Source organism: Nothoprocta perdicaria, unplaced genomic scaffold (genome assembly GCF_003342845.1).
Source record: "Nothoprocta perdicaria isolate Ctin4 unplaced genomic scaffold, notPer1 scaffold_139, whole genome shotgun sequence".
NCBI lineage: Eukaryota > Metazoa > Chordata > Aves > Tinamiformes > Tinamidae > Nothoprocta > Nothoprocta perdicaria.
In genome coordinates, this window is record NW_020454527.1 from 1,897,667 (window position 1) to 1,908,937 (window position 11,271).

Consider the following 11,271-nt stretch of genomic DNA (forward strand, 5'->3'; position numbering starts at 1 on the left):
AGCAGGACAGGAAGTGTTAATTACTCAGCACACAGATTTCTGGTCTTGCCAAAGCTCGTCACATGAGAACACTAACAGTAAAAGAAGACACCGTCACCAGGGATAATGGGTAATAATGGGGTCCTATCCGCATCAGGAGCACTGCAAAACCATCCGGCAGCCGCTGATAGGCAACACAGGTGGTTCCTGCGCTTGTAATTGCAGAGCAGCTCTTCCGATTGACAGGACCGCCTCCTCCACCCACCGCAAGCACTTCCTTCTACCTCGGCACCCCTGGAAACTGCATGTCGAGAGGCCAGCGTTGCGAAAATGTAAATACCCCTTCCACTAAGTCTTTAATTCAATAATGGAGGAGAACATGTGTGTGAGGAAAACAACACACACACACACACTCCTTTTCCAACCTTCAGTACCAAAAATGAGACTTAAAGCAGACCAAAGCAAAACCAAAAATTTTAAACTATCCTCACAGGTTTATAGTTTCTAATGTTTCGTGATAAATTCAAGAGGTAACAAAAACAATTTGGCCAAGCAATAGCCAAGCAGCAAGTCAAAACCGCAACAGGATTAATGTCTTAAAAAAAAAGAAAAAAGAAAAAAAATACTAACTTTACTAACAAACAAACAAATATAGCAACAATTAAGAGTTCTGTTTCCAATTTCTCATACCTATTTCTGGAGAAGATATATGCCATGAGAGGCCCATTAAAGGTGTCAAAAACCCTTCATGCATTTCAACAGACCAGCAGCTTTGAGCAACACAGCCCACTTCCTTAAACCAAATGAAGAGTCAACATACTCCATATTAAGTTAATTATTAATTCCAAGGCAAGTTTAATTTCAATTACTTTGCCAGGAAGTATTAATCACAAAGCCCCATTGCCAAGAGATTTGAAGCGTTCAAATACTATTGTTAATTGCTTTCTTTTGAATGCACAAAAATGAYGAGCTAGAATCTAGGGAAGTTACTGAGCATATATGGATTAATCCTAAAAGCCCTGTATCAATTATAGCACAACTGACTCCTCACCACAGAGCTAGGTAAAAATAAAGGGGGGGAAAAAAAAAAAGCAAGCTTTCAGCTGCTTCAGAGAAGTGCTGTAGTTTCGATTTGCTAAACTGCTGAGCATTTTTAGAAATGAAATCACAATACCTACTTCACAACATTCTTTTTCTATTAAACTAAATATATAAAATCACATGCTTACAAGAAGAAGTTGGAGAGAACATTTACAATAGAAGCAGAGAGATTAGAAAAGCTGTCAACCCTTCAGAGAAGCATGCAGTCAGAAGTGCCTCTAAAAATAGGAATTATTAGATATAAAATTGATTAACGTGTTAACAATTCAAGAGAACACTAGAAACCTACCCGCATCGAGCAGCAAGCATTTATTAGCACATGGGCAATTTCACAAACCATTAGTGTCCCTTAGGTCACTGGAGAAGTTTATAAAAAATAAACACACACACACACACTCTAGAGATTGAACAAGGAATAAACATCATGGCATATGATACTAATGTCTCTTCTTTTAAACCGGTATCAGCAATACACGAACTAACATACACCTTCTTTCTCTACCTAAAAAAGCTTTTCATTGAGCAATACTGAATCCATGCTACAGAAAAAGTTGCACAGACATACGATTGATTTGCCTGCAACCTAGACTCCTTAATATTGATAATACCTTGGCCCAATATAGCATCTAATCAACAGTTGGAGAGACAACACAGTTTCCAATAGAGGGATTCTTGCTAAATGACAGCACTTCGCCTACTTTAAGGCTATATATGCAACTTCCTCTGAGACAGGGCTGCTAACAGTGTGTAATTAGAGATGAAAACACTGCTGTTATGGCGACAAGGCTGATCTCAGCCACCCGGCTGTGTTTTAGCAATTATGTCAAGGAGGAAGTGCTCCTGGACTTGCTTTTTTCAAATTTTACAATTAAGAGGTTATCAGGGAAGCAGCCTGCCTTTTTTAAACACTTCTAATCTAATATYGTGCTCCCTCCTCTCTCCCTTTCTTGAGAGTTGAGGGATTAAACGTGACATTTTCACTCAAACAAGCAGAACATACACACACCCAGCTCAAGTTAAACTGCTCATGCAACATCAGATACTACATAGACTGAATAGTTAGCAACTGAAGTCAGAAGTCATCAAACAACCTCTTTTTCTCTCAGCTTGTCTTATGGCTTGCAATTTTTTTTTTTAAGAAAAAAGTTAATATTTCCATTCAAAATGTTTTGTTACTTATATTTCCTCTCTTTAATTTGCACCAAATAATCACTGTAAACCTAAGACTAGCCACAATATATAAAGAGATGTAAAGCTAAAAGTAATTTACAAAACAAAAGTTTCTCTGAAACACTCATAATGCAAATGTTACAATCTTAGGAGACTGAAGTTTATCTTCCTCATATTGACCTGCATTGTTCCAGTTCAGAGTGAGCATATGGTTGCCAGATTAAACAGCAGAAAGTGAGCAGGATACCTATGATTCCTGGTCAAATAATTCAGGGCAGTGATCTCTGGGGCAGGTAACTGGAAGACCACAGAGGACATGTTATATCTAAAAGAAAAATTTAAAAAATCTGCAATTCCCAAAAACTGTTTCTCTGCACAAGTAGTGAAGTTTCCACAACGCTACTACTCAAATGYTGTCAATAGAGAAGCTGAACACACAGCTGCAAATGTCTTGGGCTTCCCACTGTAGAAATGCTCAGTCTCTCCATATGGAATATTTTTTTTTTCCCTGAATATGGGGCAAAAATCATTTGCAGTAAATGATTTCTCATGAGCTCCAAAATTCAAAAAAAAAAAAAAAAAAAAAAAAAAGCTTAAAAAGGATTAAGTTTAAGTGCTGCATTCCTTGAGCATACAAAATTCCCAACAACTCAAAAATAATGCATCCCTACCATTTAAAATTATGGTGTTATTCAAGACCTCGATTTAGAGGAGAACGGCTGGGTATGTAGTTTCATGTCATCTCTGCAATCTGAAGTCACCGACTGCGACTTCCTTTTGCATTAGCTGCACAGAGCGTCTCCGCCGCTATTCCCTTCCGTGGCCATCTCGGTGCTCGCACAGGGGTGGCTTTCTCAGAGCCTACCAGCAAATGCACACACCTAACCTGCCTTACAAAGCCAAGTCACCTTGCAGCTATTGCCCAATTTTCCATTTCTTCCTACAGAAGTAAGGAAGGGACTCCTTGCTAGTGAGCACAGCCTACCCTGAACTGACAGGAAATGGGTCCTTTCAATTTCCCATTTTAGCAAAAGAGGTTGGAAGGGGTCCATCCAGGGGAGAGAAGAGATCTATTTAATTTACCTGCCTACACTGAATATGAGGCTTTTTTTCTCTGGCATCCCAATAAGGGTTTCCTTCAGCAGCACTGTCAARATTAAATAATGCCCTAAAAAATCCACAAAATGTTTGTGTTGACACACTGAAGATCCCAAGGCATCCCATCAGGGTTGCATATTTGAGGAGATAAAARAGAACATACCGAAATTTTAAACTTTAAATCAGCTTTTCAGCTTGTTGAAAATTGTATCAYATCCATCATTTCTGCCTACTGCCCCTAGGAAGGCATGTTTTTTTGTTTGTTTTTAAATAACTACAACTTTCTAATTTAAAATCATTTTAAAATTCAATTAAAAAATGGCATAGCACATTACTCATGTCTATCCTTCCTGAATCTAGCTATCCTGAATCTGTCCTTCAAGGATCACTTTTGGAAGTTACTTCTTTGTATCCCTGCAATTTCAGTTCCTTAAAGGYAGTACTGGATTACTATGCTTCCATTATTTCAATGCTTTAATATTACAACTGAGCCTAGGAATGACATTAACATATTTGTGCAAGTTTGATTTTGGCACAGATAAAATTTCTGCAACAAAAACAGCAGCAACATTCTGTTAAAACTGACACTAGTATGAAAACTCTCTAACAGGTTGGGCTTACTATTAAAGCTCATTGTAGAGGCTTTGGGTCCTCCTTAAAATAAAGCAGAAAGCAAAACACACACACAAAAACCACTATGCTACCAGGCAGTAATCAAACCTTGTACTAATCAGTGTTGAATTCTGTAGCACTAACTAAATYACAGTACCTTTAACTAGCCACAATTACATCTAAGAAGATGCTGGCAAAARGATGTAGATGGAAGAAAAATGGCAGGTGACCTGCCTAGAGGCCCTGACTTTCATACTCTTAAGTGCTCCGGGCTTCCCTGAGCAGTGCACAGAGGCTACTGACTTCACCTTGCTGGTCCACTCGTAGGAGCAGCAGCTACAAAGCTGAATTTCATTCTCATTGATGAGGAAGTTACAGCTAGATTAAAACGTATGGGACATATCTGTCTATAATGAGCACAGCATCCATCTGTAATCAGTAAATGTTTTTCCGCAACAGTTTTATATAAGATCTGAATAAATTTGGAGTTTAAGCACTTGTTCGTTTTCCCAAATTCTGGCTTTACTAGAGAACTAAACAGATATTTTTCATCAGCCAACCAGTCCTGAGTTTGGATTTTCTCAAGGGAAACACTCTCTTACACCATATGCTTGAATTTATTCAAGCAACATTAAAGTAAGAAGAGGGAAAAAAGAAGGKTTTTTTGTGAGCAAAATGGTTAAATTATGTAACTACTTTGCTGCAAGATGTCATGAAAGCCTTGACAACACATCAATTTAAATAATCATTAGGGATTTTCACAGAAAAAGAAAATAATAAATCAAGAGCTGCTAAGGTATAAAACAGAGGACAGCCAGATATCTCGCATACCTCCTTTCCTCCTAACAGAGCATAACCACTTGCTTTCCCTGGCCTGATCCATATTCCCTCAGCATCACTTATCACCAAAATCAGAGACAAGGCTGGATGCACCTTTGGTCTGACAGCTGTTCTCTATTAAATAACATTTCCTTTTTTGTTTTGTCTATTCTATTAAGTAGTCCAACAGAAAGCAGTGTTTTCACATTCCTAAAAAAGAGCTTATTACAGTTAAAATACTAAATCCAGTTCATCTGTTTTTACTTTGAGTGTCAATAACTCCTATTCCTAAAGGTACATTTTTGCAGCAAAAACAAATATTAGCTCTGATCCAAAACATGGTATCTTGTGACTGTAGTTAAAATTGCTAAGTGTATAGAAAAGTAAAACTTAATTTTTTCTTAAATTTTCTTAAATTTTCAAGTAAAACTAAACTTAAAATCAGCTTGAGTTGATTTTTTTAGCTTCATTATGACTAACAGTAATCACTAGAACCTCACAGTTTATCACTATTCTGTATACTCTTTTTATTACTATATTCTTATTATGACACTTTCATAGCTTATTCTAGCATCTGCTCCAAAGATGCAGTAAGTGAAAGCCCCACAACGTTATTGCATCATACCAGACSATGAAAAATAATCCTCAGAGAGAAAGGTACATATTTCTGTTGTTTACTCAAGTCTCATTTAGGAACATCAATGTGGTATTTCAACACCGGTTAAAGCAAAATTAGGTTTTATAAAGGCATTATTCATTCAGTAAGAATGATGATCTACACAAACTATTAGATTAGAAAGCATTTTTTAAAAGGACAGTCACAGAGTTCACACAGAATGAACAGCTGCAATCATCAAAAAAGTAAAGCACTAGCCAGAGTAGGCTCCTAACGACATATATACACAAATTATATATATTTATTAGCCAGTATTTGTGTAGAAGCAAAAAGGCAAGTTTGGGTAACATAGTCACAAACTAACCTCATTTATGTTACATTATTCACCAGTGGATCCAACGCTTATTTTTTAGTAAGCAAAATTGAGAAAAGGAGCCAGATTGGCAGAGACCTGGTGATATATAAGTAACTGGAAAATCCAGACTCACAAATAACCCTGGATTGGGCCAGCACAGAATGCTCAAGGCACAATGTCTCATCACGTATATGATGCATGCAGTGTCAAAGAAAGGCAGGATAAATGGCAACATCCTGCAAAACCCCTGCTGGCATGTTCTCAAACAGCATTGCCATCAGCTCCGGCTGACTACAGTACCTTACAGTTGCCAGAAATAAGATGAGATGAAACTAATCACACTGTGTTTTCAATCAACTTCCTGCTGGCTGCCACCATTTCAAGAATGGAATTCATTTGTTTTATGTCCATTAACATATTTCCTTCTGCTCCGGTTCTAAGGTACTGAGCGCAATGGCCTCGTACCAGGCTGCATCACAAGAAAAACAAGCAGCGTTCACTAGAGCACAAACAAAACTGTTCAAGTATTGCCCTCTATGACTTCTCCCTTCCCACTATGGATGATTCTGCTGGCCAAGTGGCATTTCAGCTTGCAACTCTCCCCTATGCATATAACTGTTTAATAGTAAAAGGCCCAGCCCTTTGATGAGCTATACACAAATGAAACCTTTGTGAAGTCCTTTAAAAGCTGGTGGGTAACTGCCAACATCAGGTTCATTAAAGCATTATGTCTCAWCTCTAATAAGCAAAATGGCTTAACTGGAACACATACATATACTAATATTTTTGTGCATTTGTTACTGTAGAGCTGAATGTTTTATATATGCCACAAAGTGAAACAAGTTTCTGAAAACTGCAGATTGAAGGTGAGGGGAAAAAATAAATAAAAAAAGGACAGGATCTGCTAATCAGCAAAAGTAAACAAATTATTCCAGAATGCAACATTGAGAAGTCGAGCACATCCTACAATCCAAATGAAGTAACCCAAAATCACTACTTGTGTACTGTACTCTTTTCAACATTCATGCACTGAAACTATTCCAATCAAAAAGTGAAATACTCACGACTAACTGAAGTTTAAGATGTTAAAATAGCATTAAAGTGGTGCAAAAATATTTCCAAACAATAAATAGTGTGACTTTTTATAAAAAGATAAGAACACAGGTGAGGATTCCCAGTTTAGATTATTGCCTATGTGAAATGATTTAATAAAAGACAAAAGTCATCTTAGTGCTCCACTAAGGTTTCATTTGATGAAAAAATACACACTGGACACTCATAGAAGCTTTTGCTTGATGGCCTTAGAAGTTATCAAAATGGCTTTAGTGATCTTCAACAAAGAGTAAGAAAATGTTAGTTGTTGACCTTAAACAGATGTTTCAGAAGTTCTGAAGAGTCTTGCTAAAAAAAGCCCCTTCTTTCAGTTGTTCATTTTCCAGTCTCTTAGATCTTGAAACATCAAGAGTTTAGTAGTTTTCCAGTCACTAGAGATTCTTGCAGCTTTCAGGCTCTGAATTTGCAATATAAAAACAAGCAGTTTAAAAGAATCCTTCAAACATCAATGCAGCAATACATACAGTCCTCCCTGCTAATCTCTTTGCAGATCAGCTTTTCCAGGGAGCACTTCAGGAATTGCTTCTACCATGCTTCACCTATAGGCATGTTTCAGCCCTGAAAGCCACAGGTCACTTCATTTTCAATGCTTCTTTCAGTATTTTCCTTAATATTTCCTGTGCTTGTTGATTACTGCAAAAAACATATTCATCTTACTATAAATGATGCTGCTAAACGTTACATAAATCTAGGGGTAAAAAAAAGACAAAGATGTACTTGGACCCTACTCCATGATACATTCACATGGAGTAGTTCTGGTACCTACATGGTTTGGATCCAAGAACAACCCTGAAAGGAGTCATAGTCCCTGGTCATTGCACTGACAGGACCAGCTGAACTCCAAGAAACACCGTTCCTCTGAACGAGAAATTTTATACGTATCAGTCTGCTAAACTACAGGTCTTGGGACTTTTCACAGCCCTAAATGCCTTGCACATGAAGGGCAAATATGGCCATGAATGTGACTTGACAGACACAAAAATGACATGAAAGTGACATAAAAGTCACAGACACATCACTGACCTGAACCTGACATTACCTAGGGCAGATGATTTCCAGCTCTAAACGCATGCAAGTCTCTTTGCTAGCACAGTCTACTCTTCAGAAAGCTGCTATAGAGCTGTAACACCTCCAGGAGTGGCAGAACTCCTGCCACTGCAGCTTCACCAGAAGGACAGACCTACAACTTCACTGGCGGATCTTTTTAAGAACTAGTATGGTCTAAGTAAATAAGGATAAACAAAACACTTTCTTCAGGATCAACAAATATGTATATATAAACAAACCACTGTTATGTCTTTATTTTCACTGGAGAGAAAAAAAAAATAGTGCCATTGTGTATTGACTCGTACCAGATAGAAGAAAATAGATTAACTTATCCACTTTATGGGTGAAGAAAATCAGCCCTTTTTGCAAGGTTGTCTGTCAGTCTTAGAAGGAATAATCCTGCAGAGATGACACCCCGGGAAAAAAAAAATAGGAAGCTACATTTTGATAGCTGTTCGTGAAAGGTAAACTTTTTTTTTTAAAGGCAACTTTAAAGGTAATGGGTTTATTTGATAGTTTACTGTCACCATTAAGCATACCCTCAAATATGAAACAGTAGATTTTCTTCTTCTTATAACACATTTAAGTAGCTACAAAGTTCAGCCTGAAGTTCATCTAAGATTTTCTGACTCTCCCTTCACATCAGTATCACATTACAGGGGTCAGTATGCTACATCAGAGAGTGTAGCAACTCATTTTGCATCACATTACAGAAAATACCAGGCCCAAAAATAAAATAAATAAAAAAATCCAAGCGCATGACAGTATATTTAGCAGGATGCCTTGTAAGATCACCCCCCACAGGGCCATGGCATTCGTTGCCATTCAGGCTTCTGTCACYGCTCACCAGCAGAATTTCATTCAAAGCGCTGCCAAACTCCAAGCCGGGAGGCAAATGCCAAGCACTGCCCAGCGGCACGCCTGCTCAACCTCCTGACACCCCCTCCCTCGCAGCACCCAGCCCTGTAGGGAACCCCGAGCAGCCCAGCAGGACCCCCGGGAAGGGTCCGTGGGAGGCGGGTGCCTCAGGTGGCCTTCACCTCAGGTGGCCCTCACCCAGCACAGGGCTCCAGGCTGGGGATGGCGCCCCTGACACATGCAGCAAAGGCGGCTGCACTGACACGTGTCTCTGCCACAGTGCACCATCTGCCATGATACCTCTGATTAAAAAAAACTTACTCGGAAGACATGATCCTAGAGATGAAAATAGTTTAACAAGGGCAGGCTTTTTTTTTTTTTTTTTAATTTATTTTCTTTTGCCTTTGGCAAGCAGGAATAGCCCTACTTGCCTATCCCTGAAACCAGCCCAGCCCGGGGCTGCCAGGGCCCCCCAGCATAGCCCAGTGCACAGGGCCGGTGAGGAGCACAGACGCGCACACYGGCCTGCGCGGTACCTGCTTGGGGTGCCCGGTGCCCGCACTGGGCGCAGGGCCGCGCCAGGSCCCGGGCTGCCGCACGGTGCCCGGGCCCCGCGCTCCCCCTCYCAGAGCCGCGGGCAAGGCCCAGGGCCTCTCCGGGAAATCAGTGTCCAGGCCGGGGCGGGAGGTGCCGCGCAGCAGGGGGGCCGCGGGCCGCCGCCCTCAGCCAGGCCAAGCCTGGGGGAAGCGAAGGGAACGGGGCACCTGTGGACAACGCAGCCGCCCCCCCCGCTTACCAGGTGCCTCCCGAGCAAGAGTCACCCCTGCCCCCCCGGGACACGGCGACCCCACGAAGGCCGGAGCACCCCCCTCCCCGCCCGCCACGCCGGGCCACCCGCCCCTCCGGCCCGGCCTCCGTGACAGACCCGAGTCCGGGTAGCCCCGGCCGCCAGGCCCGGCACCGCCACACGCACCCCCTCTCCCTTCCCCCGCGGGCCGCGCCGGCTCCCGCCCAGCCCCCCGCCCGCCCGCGGGCCTCGCTTACCCCCAGAAGCCGCAGGGGCAGCGCGGCGGGAGGCTGGGCGCCTTGCTGCGTTCGCTGCCGGCGTCTCCCATGGTGGGGCCGGGGCCAGGGCCGGGACCGGGGCAGCGGCAGCGGTGTCGGGGCGGGGGCGCGGCGCGTGGGGGCGGGGAGGGGGGGGCGCCGGGCCGGGATTCCAGGCCGGTCAGCTGGAGCCGGGCGCGACCACTGGCGCGGCGGCGGGGGGAAGCGGTCCGCGCCCCCCCCGCGGCGGCCGCTACCACCTGCCGTCCCCTGTGACGCGCCTGCGGCCGCGGCTGTGCGCGCGCCCGCCCCCGCCCCGCGCGACCCCCGATTCAACAATGCGCCCCCCTTTCGGCGCCGGGCTCCCCCTGTGCTGAGCGCGATGGTCTCGCCGAGCCGCAGGATCAGCTGGGAGTGGCGCGCACCACAGCGCGTCCCCGGGGGAGAGCGGGAAGAGATCGGGGGCGGGGCCTGAGAAAGAAGCGAGTTTAGGAGRCACGAGTGGACTTGAGAAGGGATCAGCACTTCTTTAAGAGGGGTTTTAGGGAGAGCGCAGCCTAGGGAGCAGCCTGAGGCAGTCGCTCTCTTTGGTCTCCCCCTACACGTTACGCGCACGATGGTGCCGCCCGGGAAGACCGGGAGAGGGCTACCCGGAGCTGATCGCGCATGCGCGGGAGGCGTCAACGCGGAAGTGGATTGGTGCTGGAGCGCGTTCCCGAGGGCCCTTCCTTAGGGGACGGGTTGGCTTCGCGCTCGCTGTCCCCGGGGCTGTCGGAGCCGCGGCCCGGTTCTCTGCTGGCAGCTGCCTTGCTCAGAGKGGGGTTGCCGTCCCGCTTTGTCCCGTCCCGCTGCGCGGGCAGAGCCCTCCCTGGAAGCGGTCACCTGGAGGGGCCCGTTATGGCGGCAGCGAGCTGGGCCTGGCGGCGCCCAGCCCGCAGGSGCTGTGCTGGCTCCGTGCCTGTTATACCCACTACGGGCTGGGCGGGAGGGCTCTGGGACGGACACTTAGTCTTCCCTTCTCTAGGTATTTTGTAAGTGCTCGTGTGCTTTGGTGTTTTATCTGTGAAATAAAGTGGAGCAGGACTTCAAGTATGTTGAGTTTTTCTTTACCTGCATTAAGCAGCAGCCATCGCGTGAGCAAAGTGGGCTTCTGAGGGAGGTGGCCATGGTCTTTGGGATTCATCCCTTGGGAGACAGGGATGTGCCGAGGTAAGTGAGATGTGGCAGGAGCAGCGTGGTCTGGCAGGTGCCTCAGAGGTGGTTATGGCTGCAGCACCTGGACCCTCAGCTCCTGAGCGGGGAGGAGAGGACTTTCCAGCAGCTGGACTCGGCAGTGGAGTAACAGGAGAGCATTTCGGCATTGCTTCAGTGGGCAGCCTTGTACAACCTTAAACTTGCTGTAGTTCCCCTTTATCTGTGAGGTGGAAAAACAGTGACCTTTGTGACAGAAACTGCGCTG

At 44.3% G+C, this 11,271-nt stretch overlaps 1 protein-coding gene across 4 annotated transcripts in view; it reads right to left on the reverse strand.

Moving 5' to 3' along the window:
• Window positions 1-10,946, reverse strand: part of ZFAND3 (zinc finger AN1-type containing 3) — a 118,781-nt gene extending 107,835 nt beyond the window's left edge. For 2 of the 4 annotated variants that reach the window (XM_026034030.1, XM_026034029.1), the window contains exon 1: window positions 9,813-9,911. In XM_026034030.1, coding sequence (XP_025889815.1) covers window positions 9,813-9,883 — 71 coding nt within the window. In that variant the 5' untranslated portion in view covers window positions 9,884-9,911. Of the gene's footprint in view, window positions 1-7,115; window positions 7,291-9,812; window positions 9,912-10,922 lie in introns of those variants that run through there. The other 2 variants (XM_026034033.1, XM_026034031.1) reach the window with 2 other exon arrangements.
• Between the last annotated feature and the right edge of the window lie 325 nt (window positions 10,947-11,271).